Genomic DNA, 22,617 nt, shown 5'->3' with positions numbered 1-22,617 from the left:
GTGTGTGTGTGTGTGTGTGTGTGTGTGTGTGTGTGTGTGTGTGTGTGTGTGTGTGTGTGTGTGTGTGTTTGTGTGTGTGTGTGTGTGTGTGTTTGTGTTCACGTTTCCCAACAGTGGAGCAACTCATCTCTATTTCATTCAATTCTTTTTTCTCACTTGATCATTTTTCAATCTCCATACATATCTCCTATCCTTTCTCCTTCCTCCTTGCTCTCTCATTGCATCCTACTCATGCTCTTTCTCTCTCTAGACATTGCTGATACGGACACTGAGAGGACTACTATCTCTCACACTCACACTCCCCCTGCCCCTCCCCCTCTCCCTCACCTCCCCTCTATAGCGCTCCTCCAGTTTGATCTTCTCCGGGTCTGCCCCTTCCTCTGTGTCCCCTCTGCTGCTGCCATGGTTACGGGAGGAGTGCATGGCTGGGCTTGGGGGCGGGGCCTGTTTGAAGAGGGGCGGGGTCTTTGTTTTGGCAACCTTGTCGAAGAAGGCAAAGTCGGCCACATACTTTCCTGAGGGGGACAGGGAGACTACGGGGGGGAACTCGTACCCCCACAGGATCTCGTCAGGCAGATAGGAGGTGCGCACCTGGCAGGTGGCAGAGGTGGGCTCTACCGTGGCACTCATGATCACCAGCAGCTCAAAGTCTGCCAGATCTGGATCCGTCCATCCCCCTCCTAGGACAAAGCGAAATTGAAAGAAAGATACAAACTCTTTAGCACTAAATATGCATAAGCCAGAATGGGATATAACAATAAAAGGCTAAATGTTATATCTTGACTTACCATCTGATTTCTCTGCTGAATCCAGATCACAAAATATATGGAGTAAATGGTGTGGGACTTCCTAGCGTAATACCAAAGCTAAAGTGCACCTTGGCGACTGTGATATAAAGACAGTCCATTGAGAGAAGTTAGTGTGAGTATGTGGCCTCTTACAATACACACACTCTCTTTCCACAAGCCTACTCCAAAACATAAAACACACAGCTACTCACAAAACAACCCACACTTACTGTAAACGCAAATGACTGCACCACAAAGCCACACATACATACACTCATAAAGAACATCAAGCACACAAACACTAAAGATACACGCCCTATTCGAGCACATTGTACATGCAGTTGTTCCTGAATCCGATCATACATTAATTCAAAGACCCAAAAGAAAACAGATACATAATGATACCATTAACATACGCATTCCAGTTTTATTATTTCTATGCGAAAAAAATATTCAATTTTATTTGGAACGACAACCCAGACAAAATTAAACGGGCCTATTTATATAATATGAATTCGGAGGACAGAAATTATTAAATATTATTAGACCTATCACTAAAAGCTTCAGTCATACAAAAGTTATACTTAAATCTGAACTGGTTCTCTAGCAAATTAGTAAGATTGTCTCACCCCATGTTCAAGAATGGCCTTTTTCGCTTTATTCAGATTACAACCTCTCACTTTCAGTTTTTTGAAAAGGAAATAATCTCCCAAATATCACTATTTCTTAAACAAGCCATGTAAAGTTGGTTCCAATTTCAAATGAATCCTCCAGAAACGACAGAACAAATAATGCAACAAATATTGTGGTTAAACTCAAAAATACTAATAGATAAAAAAACTTTATTTTTTGAAAAAATGTTTTAAAAAGGTATAATCTTCGTAAAAGATATCATAGGTAGGACTGGTGGAGTTATGTCACACATGCAGCTAACAAAAACATATGGAAATGTCTGCTCTACCCAAAATTACAACCAAATAATTGCAGCATTACCGCAAAAATGGAAGAGGAAAGTGGAAGGTGGAAAAAGTAAGGAACTTGTCTGTCGGCCCTGCATTAAAGAATATAATTGGTTAAAGAAAATTGTGATAAATAAAAAAGTATACCAGTTTCATTTAAGGACCAAAGGATTGACAGCTGTCCCATATAGATTTCAAAATAGTTGGGAAGAGATTTTTGACATACCGATTACATGGCATAGGGTTTATGAACTGATACGCAAAACGACGCCGGATTCAAAACTTAGAATTTTTCAATTTAAATTATTATACAAAATTCTTGCTACCAATATAATGTTATTTATATGGGGGATACAATCTTCCCAGCTCTGTAGATTTTGCTGAGAAGAGACAGAATCATTAGATCATTTGTTTTGGTACTGTCCATTTGTAGCTTGTTTTTGGTCCAGGAATGGCTGAAGGATTGCAATATTTACCTGGCGCTAACCCTGCAGATAGCACTACTGGGTGATCTGAAAAGTCATAGTCAATCGATCAATAATATAATAATACTTTTAGCAAAAATGTTTATTTTCAATTTACAATCTGTAGAAACAATGAGAATAGAAGGGTTCAGAACTTTTGAGAAACATCACAGTACAGTTGAAAAATATATGGCAAATAGAAATCCTATATGGATAGTGTTAAAAGATAGATGGGAGGTGTTGAATGGAATTGAAGGATGGGACTAATAACAACTAACAACAAACAATAACAAGATAACTAATATTGTAGGCACGCTGTGTCCATAATAAATGTATGGGTTGTAGGTTGGGAGCTTTTGTGAAGGAGCACTGTTACAAAGATATGGCATATAGAAGCAAACCGGATGGACATCATGAAAATGATCGGAGAGGTTGAGAGTAGAAGAAGATCAGGAGAAAGAACAAACAAAATGTAATTAGTGTAAAATTGACTGTGTCCATAAAATGTAGATAGTGGGTATGGGCTGGAAGTAGAGGCCTAGGCGTTGTTGTTCACTAATTTACTCCAAGTGGGGAAAGGGTGGTGGGGTTGGAAAGTAATAAAGGGGAATATATATATATATATATATATATATATATATATATATATATATATATATATATATATACAGTGAGGGAAAAAAGTATTTGATCCCCTGCTGATTTTGTATGTTTGCCCACTGACAAAGACATGATCAGTCTATAATTTTAATGGTAGGTTTATTTGAACAGTGAGAGACAGAATAACAACAAAGAAATCCAGAAAAACGAATGTAAAAAATGTTATAAATTGATTTGCATTTTAATGAGGGAAATAAGTATTTGACCCCTCTGCAAAACATGACTTAGTACTTGGTGGCAAAACCCTTGTTGGCAATCACAGAGGTCAGACATTTCTTGTAGTTGGCCACCAGGTTTGCACACATCTCAGGAGGGATTTTGTTCCACTCCTCTTTGCAGATCTTCTCCAAGTCATTAAGGTTTCGAGGCTGACGTTTGGCAACTCGAACCTTCAGCTCCCTCCACAGATTTTCTATGGGATTAAGGTCTGGAGACTGGCTAAGCCACTACAGGACCTTAATGTGCTTCTTCTTAAGCCCCTCCTTTGTTGCCTTGGTCGTGTGTTTTGGGTCATTGTCATGCTGGAATACCAATCAACGACCCATGTTCAATGCCCTGGCTGAGGGATGGAGGTTCTCACCCAAGATTTGACGGTACATGGCCCGTCCATCGTCCCTTTGATGCGGTGAAGTTGTCCTGTCCCCTTAGCAGAAAAACACCCCCAAAACATAATGTTTCCACCTCCATGTTTGACGGTGGGTATGGTGTTCTTGGGGTCATAGGCAGCATTCCTCCTCCTCCAAACACGGCGAGTTGAGTTGATGCCAAAGAGCTCGATTTTGGTCTCATCTGACCACAACACTTTCACCCAGTTCTCCTCTGAATCATTCAGATGTTCATTGGCAAACTTCAGGCGGCCCTTTATATGTGCTTTCTTGAGCATGGGGACCTTGCGGGCGCTGCAGGATTTCAGTCCTTCACAGCGTAGTGTGTTACCAATTGTTTTCTTGGTGACTATGGTCCCAGCTGCCTTGAGATCATTGACAAGATCCTCCCGTGTAGTTCTGGGCTGATTCCTCACCGTTCTCATGATCATTGCAACTCCACGAGGTGAGATGCTGCGTGGAGCCCCAGGCCAGATATTGACAGATATTTTGCGAATAATCGCACCGTTGTCACCTTCTCACCAAGCTTCTTGGCGATGGTCTTGTAGCCCATTCCAGCCTTGTGTAGGTCTACAATCTTGTCCCTGACATCCTTGGAGAGCTCTTTGGTCTTGGCCATGGTGGAGAGTTTGGAATCTGATTGATTGATTGCTTCTGTGGACAGGTGTCTTTTATACAGGTAACAAGCTGAGATTAGGAGCCCTCCCTTTAAGAGTGTGCTCCTAATCTCAGCTCGTTACCTGTATAAAAGACACCTGGGAGCCAGAAATCTTTCTGATTGAGAGGGGGTCAAATACTTATTTCCCTCATTAAAATGCAAATCAATTTATAACATTTTTTACATGTGTTTTTCTGGATTTTTTTGTTGTTATTCTGTCTCTCACTGTTCAAATAAACCTACCATTAAAATTATAGACTGATCATTTCTTTGTCAGTGGGCAAACGTACATATATATATATATATATATAAACATGGGGGATTGGAAGTGATGCAGACAATTACATTGATGGAAGGTACAATCTATCTGCAATATTAAGCTGATCTACCCCCCCAAAAAAAAAGAAAACAATGAGAATAGAAGGGTTCAGAACTTTTGTGAAACATCACAATACAGTTTAAAAATATATGGCAAATAGAAACAAGCACACACCTGCGTCAACAGCCCACACTCAGAGATGTTCCGTCATCTGTGAAAACAGCCCTTATCCTAACCTGAACCCTGTACTGCTCTCACTGAGGCAAAACCACAGTGTTTCGTAACACACACGTACGCATGCACCAGTGGAGGCTGCTGAGGGGAGGACGGCTCATAATAATGTCTGGAACGGAGCATATGAAATGGCATCAAACAAATGGAAACCATGTGTTTGATGTATTTGATACCATTCCATAACACCAATCTCTCAAACGGCTAAATCCGCCCTCTCGTGGCACAAGCCAAGGGCCTGAGACGTGAAGCGAACTACCCCAGCTCGGAGCCGGCTCACTACATTCCTAAAGAAAAGGATGTACTTTTTACTCCAAACATTATCCCTGACAACCAAAAGTATTCATTACATTTTGAATGCTTACCAGGACAGGAAAATTGTCAAATTCACGCACTTATCAAGAGAACACGTGGTCATCCCTACTGCCTCTGGTCTGGCGGACTCACTAAACACAAATGCATCTTTTGTAAATAATGTGTTGGAGTGTGCCCCTGGCTATCCGTAAATTGTAAAAACAAGAAAATGGTGCCGTCTGCTTTGCTTAATATAAGGAATTTTTAATGATTTATACTTTTACTTTTGATACTTAATTATATTTCAAACCAAACACTTTTAGACTTTTACTCAAGTAATCTTTTACTGTCTGACATTCACTTTTACTTGAGTAACTTTCTATTAAGGTATCTATACTTTTACTCAAGTATGACAATTGTGTACTTTTTCCACCACTGGGTAGTCGCTTATAGATATGTCAGTCAGGTGGCTAGCTGCCGGCAAAGGCTCTGGCTAGTATTACTTAGCTAGCTAGAAGGATGAAGTAAGAAGCTAACGTTAAACGGAGCCTACCTCAGCAGGAGAAAGAAATAGCTTACTAAGTTCTCATAATAACTTTGCATAACAGAGTAGGCTACTGAGACAGGCAGTGATGTGGTGCTCAGTGGTGAGGCTGAGGCAGGCTGCAATGCATGCAGGAGGAAGCAGAGGAGACAGAGAGAGAGAGAGCGAGAGAGAGAGGAAGCAAGCAAGCAGAGAAAAAGGTTAGTACAGTGGTTCCCAAACTTGGGGACGGTGCCCCATGTGAGGTCCCCTGAGGAAATCTGTACTAATCTTATCAAACAAGTTAGGAACAAAATAAAGGATGAAATGTTTCAATATGAACATCTTGACATGGCCTATCTTCCCGACAGGCATGCATTAATATCCAATTAAAATCAGATATTGTTCGTCTTATCTATTACCCACCTTTTTGTACCACTACATCACTGATATTAATTCAGAATCATAAGTAATATTCTAATAATTCATGTAAATGTAATAATACGATCATCTGTGTGCTCCATTGATGTCTGTTTGTGCGGAGCTTGATAAGTAATGTCTAGGAATATAAATGTCAATGCTATGTAAGTTGACAAAAGAGATATCTATGTAAAAAGTTGATGATTTTATGCAATTCATCATAACAACTGACTGTGTGTGTGTGTGTGTGTGTGTGTCCGTATGTGTGTGTGTTAGAGTACCAGTGTAGTATGCAGGGTGTGTGGCCTCATCCCTATAGGCTGTCTCATTGTCGTCTGTGATCAGGCCTACCACCGTCGTGTCGTCGGCAAACTTAATGATGGTGTTGTGCGTGGCCACGCAGTCGTGGGTGAATAGTGAGTACAGGAGGGGACTAAGCACGCACCCCTGAGGGGCCCCCGTGTTGAGGGTCAGCGTGGCGGATGTGTTGTTAACTACCCTCACCACCTGGGGGCGTCCCGTCAGGAAGTCCAGGATTCAGTTGCAGAGGGAGGTGTTAAGTCCCAGGTTCCTTGGCTTAGTGATGAGCTTGGAGGGCACTATGGTGTTGAAGGCTGAGCTGTAGTCAATGAACGAACAGCATTCTCACGTAGGTGTTCTTTTTGTCCAGGTGGGAAAGGGCAGTGTGGAGTGCAATAGAGATTGTGTCGTCTGTGGATCTGTTGGGATGGTATGCGAATTGGAGTGGGTCCAGGGTTTCTGGGATGATAGTATTGATGTGAGCCATGACCAGCCTTTCAAAGCATTTCATGGCTACAGATGTGAGTGCTATGAGCATCAAAGCAGGTATAGTAGAATTTGATCTTAGTCCTGTATTGATGCTTTGCCTGTTTGATGGTTCGTCGTAGTCCTGAAGCTTAGCATCCACTTCATCAGACCACTTCCATACTTAGCGCATCACTGGTACTTCTTGTTTGCGTTTTTGCTTGTAAGCAAGAATCAGGAGGATAGAGTTATGGTCAGATTTGACAAATGGAGGGCAAGGGAGAGCTTTGTACGCGTCTCTGTGTGTGGAGTAAAGGTTATCTAGAGATTTTTTTCCTCATGTTGCAAATTTGACATGCTGTTAGAAATTAGGTTAAACGGATTTCAGTTTTCCTGCATTAAAGTCCCCGGCCACTAGGAGCTCAGCCTCTAGATTAGCATTTTCTTGTTTGCTTATGGCCTTATACAGCTCGTTGAGTGTAGTTTAGAGATATCGCACCAGCTGTTGTTAATAAAAAGACACAGACCACCCCCCTGATCTTACAGGAGGCTGCTGTTCTGTTTTGCCGATGCACGGAAAACCCAGCTAACTGTATATTATCTATGTACTTGTTCAGCCACGACTCAGTGAAACATAGGATATTACCGTTTGTAATTTCTCGTTGATAAGATTGTCTCGAACAGCGCTCATCCAGTTTATTCTCCAGTGATTGCACGTTCGGCAGTAGAACGGAGGGTAGAGGCGGATTATCCTCTCGCCGACATAGTCTCGCCAGGCATCCGGCTCGCCGACCCCTGTAGCGGCGTCTCCTCTCCTTACGAATTACGAGGATTTGGGCCTGGTCCGGGATGAGCAGTATATCCTTTGCGTCCGAATCATTAAAGAAAAAATCTTCATCCAGATCGAGGTGCGTAATCGCTGTTCTGATGTCCAGAAGCTTTTTTCGGTCATAGGAAACGATGGTGGAAACATTATATACAAAAAAGTTTTAAACAGCACAAAAAAACACACAAAATAGCAAAATTGGCCAGGAGCCCGTAAAACGGCAGCCATCCCCTCCGCCGCCATTCAAACTGGACACAAGTCACCAAAAGCAAAAGGAAGAAAACAACAAAACCAAACACCAACAAGAGACCAGACAAGAAGACCACCCCAGAACCAAAACCCAAACGCCAACAAACACGACCCCCAAAGCTCCCTATTCCCTCAAAGAAACCGACTTCCCCTCCAATACATGTCTCCATACCCCCTACTTCCCCCCACTCTTTACCATCACTGATCCCTTCACCCTATTGTCCCAGATCCCTCCCCCCTGCCCCTTACTGCCCCAGACCCCCCGGTAACTCTAAACTGCCTTCACCCCTCATACTGTATCACCCTCCATCCTCCACCTAGAACGTTCAGGGGGCCACCAGGCAGTCAGTGGGGAGGCATGCCAAGACCTGTCAACAGCCAAGAACCACCCAACAATACAAATGACCCGCACCTCTGCAACGAAATGGTCAAAGCAGGACACAGGGGAGCACCATCACTGACCTCCGGGCCGTGGGCTTCCAAGTGTGTCTGCTCGTTCCTCAGGCTGTCATTCCTCCACTCTGCAGATCCAACACCAGTCCCTGTTCCAGCACCAGACCCAGCACTAGTCCCAACACCAGAACGTGGAAGAGGTGCGGAGGAGGGACCAAACATCTGACCTTCAGCCGGAGCGAGCAGGCTACAAGAGAGTACCACCATTGACCTCCGGGTCTAGGGCTTGTGTGTCTGCCCACTCCTCAGGTTGTCCTTCCTCCCCTCTGCAGATCCAGCACTAGTCCCAGCACCAGCACCGAGGAGGGACCAAACATCAGACCTTCTCACGGAGTGAGCAGGCCACAGGGGAGTGCCACCACTGACCACCGGGTCTAGGGCTTCCTTGTGTGTCTGCTTGCTCCTCAGGTTGTCCTTCCGCCCCTCTACAGACCCAGATCCCGACCCGTCACCTGCACCAGTTCCTGGTTCATGGTTCCCGGTTCCACCCAGCCACTGCCAGCCCAACCAGCCACTGCCAGTTGATTTTATTCAAACATAGGGTGTGTCTATATATGGAAAAACACACGTTTAAAAATTTCAACCAATCCACTCTTGGTCAACCAATAATTGTTTTCATCGGGGGACAGCCCTAGTTGACTTATTGATGTAATTGCTTATTATTTATTGAACTGTTGATTTACTGAATGATTGATTATCTTTTAACATGAAAAACCAAATAAAATTACCTTAAACCTTAAATGGTTGTGCATTTTGGCATGTCCTTTTGCCCTGTAGTAGTTGCCAGTTTGGAAGCCTTTGTTAAGGCCTCTAGAAGTGCAAGTGATATAAAACACCAAATATTCATTAATATGCTGTAATGTGTAAACACTTTACCTAGCAGCCAACCTACTTGCACCAATCCCTTGTAATTACAGTAAAATATTGTGAAATACAAACCCCTCCCCTCAATGAATTTCATTCATCCATTCATTCATTAATTTGTCCAATTTATTTTCTTACAATATAATACAGTACATTTTACGGTATTGTACTGTGTGCGTCATTACACAGTACTTGCTTTGATACCGTATTTATATTACATTAGGTGTACTGAAATATTAAATAGAGAATTTTACTTGCCACCAAGCTGCCTGAAAATTACTGTCAAATTCATGGTAACCCCTTTACAGTGCGAAGAGGTCCAGATATATCTACAGAAATGCATCATGGGGAGTTGAAAGCAGAGCTACTGTGAGAGGAGGCCGTATTAGAAGCTTGATCCATAGATACTGCAGGGGAAATGACTGTAATATTATGTACTATTAGTATTATGATACTTCTAATTGTAGTATTATGATACTTTTATCTATATTAAGATTTGTTCAGATATTACTTGCATTGTCAAGGTACACAGTATGAAGCTAAAGCCAAATTGAGTGTTATCATCATTAAAAAGCCTTATTAAGTGTACAGTAATACAATACCATACAATCTGAGCACAGTCAATTTAACAGGAGGGGTCTGGCGGCTCAACCACACATTATAGACAGGAGAGAGAGAGAGAGAGAGAGAGAGAGAGAGAGAGAGAGAGAGAGAGAGAGAGAGAGAGAGAGAGAGAGAGAGAGAGAGCACCCCCCTGTCAGCCACCCTGATAGCCCTCCTGACAACCCCTCCACACCCACTGAGGACATACACAAGCCACAGATTGTACTCCTTATGGACTCAAGCGGGAAATACATACAAGAAAATAAACTTTTTCCCAACACACAGTGTCTAAACTCTGGTGTCCAAACACCCAGCACACCCTAGACCTTCTGTCTGAGGACCAACTAGGATCACCCAGCCACATAATAATACACACAGGCACAAACAACCTGAGAACACAGCAGGAAAGGGTGGCCACAGCACTCAAGGGAGTGATAGAAAAAGCTTCTTCTACTTTCTCCAACGCACAAGTGGTTATCTCAACCCTGCTACCACGAAAATACTTCCACCCTGCTACCATACAGCAGGTAAATGCAAGTATTCCCGTGACTGTGCCTCAAAACCAAATGTTTACCTGGCCCACCACTCCACCCTGGACGTGAACAGCCTTTATGACCAGGTCCACCTATACAAGGCAGCAGTGCCCACCTTCGCCCAGACCCTAAAGGATATCACCCTCAACCGCAGACCCAACACCTCACACAGGAGCAACAGATCAACAGACACCCCGCCCAGACCAGCGAGACACTCTCCCAGACCTGCGGGACCCCCCGGACCTACACATAGAGGACTCCCGCCAAGAGGACCTACATCCAGACCACAGCACCACCAGCCACATCAACACCCCCACCCCAACCAATTAACACCTCCCCAAGTCAACCATGTCCACACCCCATTTAGGCCCCCTCAAATCAGACCTATGCCCATTGCTCTTTATGGTTGTGAGGTTTGGGGTCCGCACACCAACCAAGAATTCACAAAATGGGAGAAACACCAAATTGAAACTCTGCATGCAGAATTCTGCAAAAAATATCCTCAGTGTACAACGAAAAACACCAAATAATCCATGCAGAGCAGAATTAGGCCGATACCCGCTAATTATCAAAATCCAGAAAAGAGCCATTAAATTCTACCACTTAAAGTCTTATAGTCTTACCACTTAAAAGGAAGCGATTCCCAAACCTTCCATAACAAAGCCATCACCTACAGAGAGATGAACTTGGAGAAGAGTCCGCTAAGCAAGCTGGTCCTAGGGCTCTGTTCACAAACACAAACAGACCCCACAGAGCCCCAGGACAACAACACAATTAGACCCAACCAAATCATAAGAAAACAAAAAGAGAATTACTTGACACATTGGAAAGAATTAACAAAAAAACTGAGCAAACTCGAATGCTATTTGGCCCTAAACAGAGAGTACAGAGTGGCAGAATACCTGACCACTGTGACTGACCCAAACTTAAGGAAGCTTTGACTATGGACAGACTCAGTGAGCATAGCCTTGCTATTGAGAAAGGCCGCCGTAGGCAGACCTGGCTCTCAAGAGAAGACCAGCTATGTGCACACTGCCCACAAAATGAGGTGGAAACTGAGCTGCCCTTCCTTACCTTCTGCCAAATGTGTGACCATATTAGAGACACATATTTCCCTCAGATTACACAGATCCCCAAAGAATTCAAAAACAATAATTATTTTGGAACTTCTGAGTGTAAATTGAAATTGAAATTGAATTGAGAGAGAGAGAGAGAGAGAGAGAGAGAGAGAGAGAGAGAGAGAGAGAGAGAGAGAGAGAGAGAGAGAGAGAGAGAGAGAGAGAGAGAGAGAGAGAGAGAGAGAGAGAGAGAGAGAGAAAGAGAGAGAGAGAGAGAGAGAGAGAAAGAGAGAGAAAGAAAGAAAGAAAGAAAGAAAGAAAGAAAGAAAGAAAGAAAGAAAGAAAGAAAGAAAGAAAGAAAGAAAGAAAGAAAGAAAGAAAGAAAGAAAAAGAAAGAAAGAAAGAGAAGAAGAGAACTGCTTCGGTAAGGAGAGAAGGGCAGGGTGCACAGGAAGAGAGATGTGGAGAGATAAGCATACCTACATGCCACACAGTGATGCAGATGAAACAGATAGAGAGGAGGGAGAGTTAGTATCAGAGAGGAGTGGAGAGGTAGAGCAGCGAAGGAGTAGAGAGATAGGAGTGAGAGTCAGTATCAGAGTGGAGTGGAGGGGCAGCAAAGGAGTGGAGAGATATGAGTGAGAGTTAGTATCAGAGTGGAGTGGAGAGGTAGAGCAGTGAAGGAGTGGAGAGATAGGAGTGAGAGTCAGTATCAGAGTGGAGTGGAGGGGCAGCAAAGGAGTGGAAAGATAGAGGTAGAGCAGTGAAGGAGTAGAGAGTTATAAGCAAAGGAGCGAAGCAATAGAGCAGCGAAGGAGTTGAGAGATACACTCTTAGAAAAAGGGTTCCAAAAGGGTTCTTCAGGTGTCCCCATAGAAGAACCCATTTTGGTTCCAGGTAGAACCCTTTTTGGTTCAAGGAGAACCCTTTTGGGTTCCATGTATAACCCTCTGTGGAAAGGGTTCTGCCTGGAACCAAAACTAGTTCTTCAAAGGGTTATCCTATGGAGACAGCCGAAGAACCCTTTTAGGTTCTAGATTTTTGTTTTTTTGTTTTTTTTCTAAGAGTGTAGAACAGTGAAGGAGTGGAAAGGTAGAGAGGAGTGAGAGTCAGTTTCAGAGTGGAGGGGATAGGGCGAGCAGCGTGGTAGTGGAGAGGTAGATCAGTGATCAGTGTGGGTCAGTAATAGCCCTGTGGTTAGTGGTGATGAGAGGAGTGGAGAGGTAGAGCAGCGTGGTAGTGGAGAGGTAGAACAGTGTAGGAGTGGCGAGGTAGAGGTAGATCAGCAATCAGAGTGGGTCAGTAATAGCCCTGTGGTTAGTGGCGATGAGAGGCCTGTCCTCCTGTAACAGGATCCCCCCCGCCCCTCACTGTACCGGACTGTACCCCATTGTCTTCTAATGAGACACCCTGGCACCCACTTACACACACAGAGAGAGAGAGAGAGAGAGAGAGAGAGAGAGAGAGAGAGAGAGAGAGAGAGAGAGAGAGAGAGAGAGAGAGAGAGAGAGAGAGAGAGAGAGAGAGAGAGAGAGAGAGAGAGAGAGAGAGAGAGAGAGAGAGAGAGAGGCAAACGGAGAGACAAACAGAGAGACAAACAGAGAGAGAGAGAGAGAGAGAGAGAGAGAGACCCCTCTCCCGGTGCAAACCCCCAAAACACACACAAACGTAAGTATACACGCATGAACATACAATATGCATGCACACACATCCAGAATGCATGCATGCACACACACACAGACACACACACACAAACATGCTCCCCCATCCCTCTACTGCCATGTCCCCTCTCTCCATCACAACACTGACCTCTAACCTCCTAAATTCACCCTTCTCTTTCTCTCCACACAGATTTGTTTCAGTTCCCACACCCCTACTGGCCCTCTCCTCCTGCTGGGGATCAAGACATGTGAGATGTTAACGATAGCAACAACTTCACCTACTTTACACAGACTGCACAGTACTGTAGTTCACTAAATCACAAACCACTGCTACAACAGCACGTTGGGAACAAGTACACTACACAGTACCTGTAACTACACTATACCTGCCTACTATATAACTCCCATGTAAAGACATGGCTTTAGGACACTTTATATAAAAGGGGACCAATAGAACAAGAATATACAACTCCAATAACTCTTCAGGTTTCAGGCAAGGTTACTCATCATACATGCACTAAGAAAACATGACACATACAGTAACTCTAATGGTAGCCCTTTCCTGCAGTCAATGACCAAAAGCGCCCTCTTTGACCTCATGGGTGGAATGTTATTAATATTTTTAATAATTTCATAAATACGGTGCTTCTGTGTCAAACGGTTTTGTTATATTTCAGTCTTCTGTGGTGTATATAAAGTGTAATATTGGGATGCAAACTCAAAATGGAATACATTTAAACTATGTGTCTGACATGGTACCGGTGTCTTCTTTGTTTTAAGCCCATAACCATGTTTGTGAGGTGTAGGCTTTTGTTTCAAAGTAGATTTGTTTAAGACTACCAAGAATCACTCTGTGTGACCCTGATTTAGCCCACTGCAGTAAAAGGTTAAATGTTATTGAGACTCGTACCCTTGACGGCCCATGCTCTGAGTGGGCTGCTGTCGTCTATGATGTGGTAGAAGGTAAGTGGGAGGATGAGGAAGGGGCTGTCGCTGGATGTGTCCACCTGGAAGGGAACGTTCCTCTGGTCCAGTCGCATCGTCTCCCCCTCCTTGGTCTGGGATGTCTGGAGCAACTTCCCTGTTACCTGGGAACGCCAAAATGGAGTCATATTAAATTGTATGGCGGTACATGAGCGAGAATCCTGAAGAAGCTTGACAACATGACAACAACCTATCTACCATAGTGATCCATTTTTTCATGAAAGATTTGTTCTGTTTGTGATACACACACTCAATCACTACCACACACACTGTCTCTACCGTGCAGCCCAGTAACAGGCTCTTGCGCATGTTGGCCACTCGGATCATAAGGCAGGGTTGGCCCTCGTGATTGGACACCACGGCGTGCTGGCTGAACTTCACTGTCTCGCCTCTCTTCTTGGGCCGCGCCACCTGGGGAAGATGGGGGAGAGTGTGTCAGAGCCACACAATGTAGCATGGTGAACTACACTACCCACAATGCTATCTGAAAACATATCCTGTTTATTTGTTAGGCTGTTAACAACCTGCCGTCCGTCTCCTTATCAATACATACATGGCATGCACTTCCTATCATCTTAACCTCAAGCCCCAACACACACACACGCACACACATAGATAACTGAGTGAAAAATAAAGAAGGGGCTTATAACCCTTATGATAGAGTGGCCAGAATGATAAGAGGGGAGAGGGGAGGGGAGGGGAGGGGAGGGGGGAGGAGAGGGGGCGGCAGGTAGCTTAGTGGTTAAGAGCGTTGTGCCAATAACCGAAAGGTCGCTGGTTCTAATCCCCGAGCCGACTAGGTGAAAAATCTGTCGATGTGCCCTTGAGCAAGGCACTTAAACCTAATTGCTCCGGTAAGTCGCTCTGGATAAGAGCGTCTGCTAAATGACTAAAATGAGAGGAGGAGGATAATAAACACTGTTGTTAACCCAGGAGTCCAGTGCTGAGTGGGGCCAGGGCAGATAGTTGTACTGTTGTGTGTTGGACATATGGATGCAGTGCATATTGTGGCCAGACTATATTATCGAACATTGGTCATGTGTGTAGATTCAAAGTTTACATTTTTCATAGTATTGTACACTAAGTGTACAAAATATTAGGAACCCTAATATTGGGTTGCACCCCCTTTTGCCCTCAGAACAGCCTCAATTCGTCGGGGCATGGACTACAAGGTGTCGAATGCTGGCCCATGTTGACTCCAATACAGTTGTGTCAAGTTGGCTAGATATCCTTTGGGTGGTGGACCATTGTTGATACACACAGGAAATTGTTGAGCGTTAAAAACCCAGCAGGGTTGCAGTTCCTGACACATTCAAACTGGTGAACCTGGCATCTACTACCATACCCCGTTCAAAGGCACTTTATATATTTGTTCTTGCCCATTCACCATCTGAATGGCACACATACACCATGTCTCAATTGTCTCTTAAAAATCCATCTACACTGATTGAAGTGGATTTAACAGGTGACATCAATAAGGGATCATAGCTTTCACCTGGATTCACCTGGTCAGTCTATGTCATGGAAAGAACAGGTGTTCCTAATGTTTTGTACACTCAGTGTATATCAACAGTGTAGTGTGGTTCTTTTTAATGAATGTGATGGTAATAATAACTATGATATTAATCTGCCCAGGGCAGGGTGAGGTACCTTGGCGAGGAAGGTTCCTGTGATGAAGATCTCCAGCACCATGGTGATGACAAGCTGGAGGATGAGGAGGATGATGGCGGCGGGACATTCCTCTGTGATGCAACGGAAGCCGTAGCCAATGGTGGTCTGGGACTCCAGCGAGAAGAGGAACGCCCCCGTTAGGGTCTGCACCTGCATCACACACGGGGTGTGGTTGGACGGCGGGTCAAACTCTGGAGGGAGGGAGAGCGGAGATACAGAGAGAGAGGCAAGTTTCTGACCGGATTGTTTGATATACAAGGGGGTTGAAGACCAATGAGAAAGGGCTAAACTAAGGTACATTCTTACACATCTCTCATTCTCCCTCTTCTTGACTTACAGTGGGGAAAAAAAGTATTTAGTCAGCCACCAATTGTGCAAGTTCTCCCACTTAAAAAGATGAGAGAGGCCTGTAATTTTCATCATAGGTATATGTCAACTATGACAGACAAAATGAGAAAAAAAAATCCAGAAAATCACATTGTAGGATTTTTAATGAATTTATTTGCAAATTATGGTGGAAAATAAGTATTTGGTCAATAACAAAAGTTTCTCAATACTTTGTTATATACCCTTTGTTGGCAATGACACAGGTCAAACGTTTTCTGTAAGTCTTCACAAGGTTTTCACACACTGTTGCTGGTATTTTGGCCCATTCCTCCATGCAGATCTCCTCTAGAGCAGTGATGTTTTGGGGCTGTCGCTGGGCAACACAGACTTTCAACTCCCCTCCAAAGATTTTCTATGGGGTTGAGATCTGGAGACTGGCTAAGCCACTCCAGGACCTTGAAATGCTTCTTACGAAGCCACTCCTTCATTGCCCGGGCGGTGTGTTTGGGATCATTGTCATGCTGAAAGACCCAGCCACGTTTCATCTTCAATGCCCTTGCTGATGGAAGGAGGTTTTCACTCAAAATCTCACGATACATGGCCCCATTCATTCGTTCCTCTACACGGATCAGTCGTCCTGGTCCCTTTGCAGAAAAACAGCCCCAAAGCATGATGTTTCCACCCCCATACTTCACAGTAGGTATGGTGTTCTTTGGATGCAACTCAGCATTCTTTGTCCTCCAAACACGACGAGTTGAGTTTTTACCAAAAAGTTCTATTTTGGTTTCATCTGACCATATGACATTCTCCCAATCCTCTTCTGGATCATCCAAATGCACTCTAGCAAACTTCAGACAGGCCTGGACATGTACTGGCTTAAGCAGGCGGACACGTCTTGCACTGCAGGATTTGAGTCCCTGGCGGCGTAGTGTGTTACTGATGGTAGGCTTTGTTACTTTGGTCCCAGCTCTCTGCAGGTCATTCACTAGGTCCCCCCGTGTGGTTCTGGGATTTTTGCTCACCGTTCTTGTGATCATTTTGACCCCACGGGGTGAGATCTTGCGTGGAGCCCCAGATCGAGGGAGATTATCAGTGGTCTTGTTTGTCTTCCATTTCCTAATAATTGCTCCCACAGTTGATTTCTTCAAACCAAGCTGCTTACCTATTGCAGATTCAGTCTTCCCAGCCTGGTGCAGGTCTACAATTTTGTTTCTGGTGTCCTTTGTCAGCTCTTTGGTCTTGGCCATAGTGGAGTTTGGAGTGTGACTGTTTGAGGTTGTGGACAGGTGTCTTTTATACTGATAACAAGTTCAAACAGATGCCATTAATACAGGTAACGAGTGGAGGACAGAGGAGCCTCTTAAAGAAGAAGTTACAGGTCTGTGAGAGCCAGAAATCTTGCTTGTTTGTAGGTGACCAAATACTTATTTTCCACCATAATTTGCAAATAAATTCATAAAAAATCCTACAATGTGATTTTCTGGATTTTTTTTCCTCAATTTGTCTTTCATAGTTGACGTGTACCTATGATGAAAATTACAGGCCTCTCTCATCTTTTTAAGTGGGAGAAGTTGCACAAATAGTGGCTGACTAAATACTTTTTTTCCCCACTGTACATTCTGTCAGTCTCTTTCTCTCTCCACCCTCTGCTCCCCCTCTCCCCTCCCTCCATCCTCACCTAGCAGGTCTCCATGCACCAGCGCCACCAGGTACCACAGAACCCCGAACAGGAACCAGGTCCCGGCGAAGGTGGCTGAGAACAGGAAGAGCTTGTAGCGCCACTGCATGTCCAGGAAGGTCGTCCAGATGTCACGCAGGTACAGTGCCCCGCGCCCTCTCACGTGCTCGATGCACACGTTGCTGTGCCCGTCCTTGGAGAGAACACGCCGTCTCCGTCGGAGCGCACAGACCGTTGTAGCTTCCTCCCCTGCCGCCACCGCCACCCCCACCGCCCCCAGCAGCGGCTTCAAAGCCTCTGTCTGCATCATGGAGTGACACACCTTCTCGGGGGAGGAGCCACGCGAGGAAGGGGGAGTGGCCGAGGTCATCGCTGTAGCTTTATGGGGGGAAGAGGGAAAGGATTGAGGGAAGAGATAAAGTTGATGAAAAACAAGTTTGTGAGAAAGGAGAGAATAGGAAGGAAATAGAGGAGAAAGGTTGATAAGGGGATAAATGAAAGAGATGACAGGAGTGGAACATTTGGGGTGAGGGAGGAGGAGAGGAAGACATGGAGAAAGAGAGGGAGATTATACATGTGACACACAAGAAAAAAAATGAAAGTGGACAGAGGCAGGCCTGTGGCTGTCCAAGGTGGTCCATTTAAAGCTCTCTCTTACTAGTTCTCATCATCCTTCTCTTTCAGCAGCAGCTCCCCTTTCAAAGTAAAATCAGCGGGAAGTTGCAGCTGTCTTTTCACATTAAAAAACCCTCTATAATGCTAAGGGCTTCCTGTGTCTGCAGCTCATCAGGCTGGCTGGATCGAGAGAAACAGAAACAAGGCGTACTTATTCCCCATCCAAAAACTGGAACAGAAAAGCAGCATGTAGGATCTATGAATGAGAGATGCTGGATCAACCATTTATAAATGCGCTTTAATCCCTGACATCATCTACATCTCTTTCATCATCCCTTCATCCCTAACGATTACAATTATAATTTTGAATCGTCTTACTGCTTTACACTTTTAGTGGTTGGCCTTTAGTGTTTGTGGACTTTCATAAGACCTCAAACTATTACCCTAACATGATGCAATAATAGTTCATGACTTTGATGATTAGACCCACACTACCCAAGTAGACTACTACAATGTGCAGCTCAAACGGGACATTCATTAGGTCCTTATACAGCTGTCACTTATTGAGCTTGTTTTCACCTCCCAATAAATGTGTTTCTGTGTCAGATAATTCATTAGTGGTGTGGATTGTGGAGGCAGGATAGCCAGAGAATAGAGCTTGTGTGTTATCAGGGCTAGTAAGAGGCATGTTTTTCTCCTTGTGGATATGGATACTTGTTGTTTGTGTGTGACTTTGGCCTGAGCATCCTTCTGTATCCTCTCTCTCTCTCTATCCTTCTTTCTTTCGCTCTCACACTCTCGCTCTCTTTCTTGGCTAAATGGTCCTTTTGTCTCTTCCTGCCTCTGCTTTCAAAATAACCAACCATAACAAAGCCAGAGAATTAGGCAGTCTGATACACACTCTCCTTTCTGACCTTTCTCTCTATGTGTCCCCACTCGCTTACTCTATTCCTCCCTCCTCCCTCCCTCCCTTCCTCACTCTCTGGTGCTGGAGCTCACACTGTGAGTATGAATAGGGATCTGTGTACATTTCTGTGCTCAGAATACTAAGATGGGGGGGTGAGGAGGCGGGGCTTTGGACATGCACTTGTGATAGGCTAAGTGCATTCACAGCTGACCCCTGAACCTTACTGAGGCCCCTTCCACACATACAGTAAACACACACTCACATATACGGTGGCATACACAACACGGCCGTCTCAATAGGCTATATCAATGTTAACTTTTCCCGAAACAATGTTTGCGGCACTTTATCTTTCACGTAGGCCAAACTGTTACAATTACTTCCGCTCACTTCAGTATTCCTTTTCACACTTCTGTGTCTTCCACTCGACTATAATCTCTCTTCCTCCCTTTCTCACTCTCTCCATCCCCCTCTCACTCTCTCCATCTCCCTCTCACAATGTCCTGTGTGCACAAGAATCCTTTGTTTAGAGAGTAGATGAAAGAGACAAAAGCCACTATTGAAAAATACGACTGAGTGAGAGAGAGGGAGAAAGTGTGTGTGTGACTGTGTGATCATATGTGAGTATACGTTTAAGAGTGTGAGGGGGGCAGTGAAAGGGAAAGAGAGGATTGAGAGAGAGAGAGAGAGAGAGAGAGAGAGAGAGAGAGAGAGAGAGAGAGAGAGAGAGAGAGAGAGAGAGAGAGAGAGAGAGAGAGAGAGAGAGAGAGAGAGAGAGAGAGATAAAATCCAAGGGAGAGAGAGAGAGAGAGAGAGAGAGAGAGAGAGAGAGAGAGAGAGAGAGACGTGGAAGGTGTATTAAAACAGATTGGTGACAAAAGATGCTCATTAGTATTCCTGAGTGTTGCACTTCACCACACGCCTTCCTTCCCCCGCGTGTCCACCCTACCAAAATCCCCAAACAACCTCTACACAACACTCCAACGACCTCCGAGCAACCCATGCAAACACTACAAACAACAGCCCCGCAAAACTGAAAGGACTGTGCAAACAGAACAAGAACTTCTCAACAAAAATAAAACAACCTTGATGTACTCGGCCAGGTCGTTTAGTGCAGCCCTATGCACCAGCCGGTTTGACGAGGATACGTTTGAGAGTCTTATGTACCCTAACACACTTGTACGATCTTCAAGAGGGTGTTGGTTGGGGGGGAGTTGTAGAAATAACTTTTTTTCCCCCCCATGCTGCTGATGACAATTTTTGTCCGCTCATACAGGAGTAATAAAGGCCCGGTGCACTAATGTTGTGAAAAATAAAGCCGTTTTTATTCTGATTTATCAGCACCCCTACGTCCCGCTGCTATGTACATGAACAGTATAAGGTGTAAAAATCCCCACACAGCCTCTCCAAACACAGAAACAAGTAATGCATACAAACTCCAAAACAACTTCTTAACCAAACTATTTGTGTTTCAAGTACTCAAACTACCCTTAACTAATATCTCCAAGTAACCCTTACAGTATGGTTTCCACACTGTACCCTTGCCAGTCTACAGAGCAATCACAGACGGTGAAAACAAAGCATCGCTAGGTACTGAATCTAATGCATTTAATGCAAAATTACACACAACTTTCACTATCTTTAGTGTCAGTTTTACACATTGTAGACTTGACTTGTAAACTGCAGCCATTGAGTGAGTGGTCTGGAATGTCCAATTTAAACATTGTGCCAGGGACATGTTATAGTTATAGTGCCACGGTTGTCGCCAGAGGTAATTTGTCGGCAACCTCTCAGTATCCATGGTGATCTTCCTCAATGTGTCCTGGGTCAGGTTGTCTTCCTACAGGTGTGACTTAGAACACTCATCATCGCTAATACAGTATCTACAGTATAATATATTATCTACACTAAAAGACAGTATCTAATACTGTTCTCTTCCCCTTTAAACATGAGGATGTAGTAATGCTGCTACTGTACTTAACAGAAGCTCCAGAAACAGCTGGGACAGCAAAGTGAGGATTGATTCCTTAACAGATTCAACCAAGTCGCCAGAAATGATTAATAAATACCTGTAGGATCCATTCAGATCAAATACTGTTACTAAATACATAGTTTTATTGGCTAACTGTGTAGTCAATGCTGTAAAGGTGACTAGAAAACTTCCTGACAGAATTCTGTCTACCTATTATTTATTAAGGGGTGATGGAGAGTGATTCCAGCATCCAAATGGTCATTTTAGATGCATGCAGGTGTTCACAAACTACACCTCCTCTTAGAAATGCCACACACACAGTGGGCTACTGTAAAAACACTCGCCTGTAGCCTACTTAGTACAGATGTGGGATCTTAATTTGATCACTCTTTTGTTGCTGAGAATTTTCCTGCATAGCAGGAAATGCAAACTTGTAGTGTACTCAAGGTTTAAAAATGCTTCTAAAGTTTTTAATTTCCACATTAAAATGTCAGACTTGATTTGCCCTAACTGAAAATGTATCAACCCCTACAAAAAATGTCCATTAATTGTAATCCACATAATAATTCACATTTCCTGTGGCTGCAGGATTATTTTCCTGCTGTAACAAACTGGCTCAAATTATGATCCTACATCTGAAGCACTGATATGATCATCCTGTTCTCTCTGTGTGGATGCACCTGTGCTCTCTCTGCTTAGGTTCTCTTTGCAATACCAAGCCAGAGTAGCATTCAAATTGTTTCTTTCTTTATACTATGGTTATTTCTCATGAAGAGGGTGGAACATGCATAACCCCCCAAAAAAAATACTTAATAACTCTTCATCAAATGTGTGCTGACCTTTTTATATAGGCCATATATTTAACTATCCCTGCTGTCGCTCATGTGAGAAGTCACAACATACTGTTGCTCTGTCGCTATCATAACAACTTGGAGATGCATTAAGTTATGGGAATGATGACCTAGTAGTAAAAAAACGAATTGAATTTAGGCCTATTGATTAATGTGCTTGTCATCACTTACCTTTTGTTGCAATTGTTGAATGCAATTTTGAGACTTGGAAAAAGTTGTTTTTATCGTAGCCGAATGATCAAGTTGACTATTTGTATTTTTGGTTGATCAGTGCGACCTCATGCATTGAAGCAATGCACACTTGTAGACAGTTCTCTCACACGGATATTCACAAGACCCAACTTTCCTTGTCTACAGATTTCGATCCTGATTATAGTTCTACATATTTCCATTGTAATTCTAATAGGCCTAACAACATTACAGTTATTACAAAAATGTTCAAATCAACCAAGTTTCAGTAGCTAAGACCGAATTTAGGCTACCAAACACAAATCAATGGTTGCTCTGAAACTGAAGTGTCAGTCGGTACCGGTTCCGGTTGAATGTTACAGAGTAATTATGTAATAAAATAGCTTCAATGTCCCCATTGCATCTAGAGCTGTGATGGTTCTCGGGTTCAGGTAGAAGTTGGAGTGTCTCTCTTCTCTGACATTTTCTCGTCTCTCTTTATATAAATGAAAAA

The 22,617-nt window shown here is 43.8% G+C and overlaps 1 protein-coding gene across 1 annotated transcript; it reads right to left on the bottom strand.

The window, feature by feature from the left end:
- Positions 1–42: 42 nt before the first annotated feature.
- Positions 43–22,588, bottom strand: LOC121571352 (ATP-sensitive inward rectifier potassium channel 10-like). The gene is made up of 6 exons (XM_045222392.1): positions 22,107–22,588; positions 17,594–17,971; positions 15,568–15,779; positions 14,197–14,328; positions 13,844–14,021; positions 43–680 (listed from the first exon to the last, which is right to left on the bottom strand). The coding sequence occupies exons 2-6, from the start codon at positions 17,961–17,963 to the stop codon at positions 247–249; spliced, it is 1,326 nt and encodes a 441-aa protein (XP_045078327.1). The 5' UTR covers positions 17,964–17,971; positions 22,107–22,588; the 3' UTR covers positions 43–246.
- Between the last annotated feature and the right edge of the window lie 29 nt (positions 22,589–22,617).

This window comes from Coregonus clupeaformis, chromosome 8, assembly GCF_020615455.1.
Source record: "Coregonus clupeaformis isolate EN_2021a chromosome 8, ASM2061545v1, whole genome shotgun sequence".
Classification (NCBI taxonomy): domain Eukaryota; kingdom Metazoa; phylum Chordata; class Actinopteri; order Salmoniformes; family Salmonidae; genus Coregonus; species Coregonus clupeaformis.
Note: the sequence above shows the minus strand (reverse complement) of the source record. Positions and strands in the feature narration are given on the sequence as shown.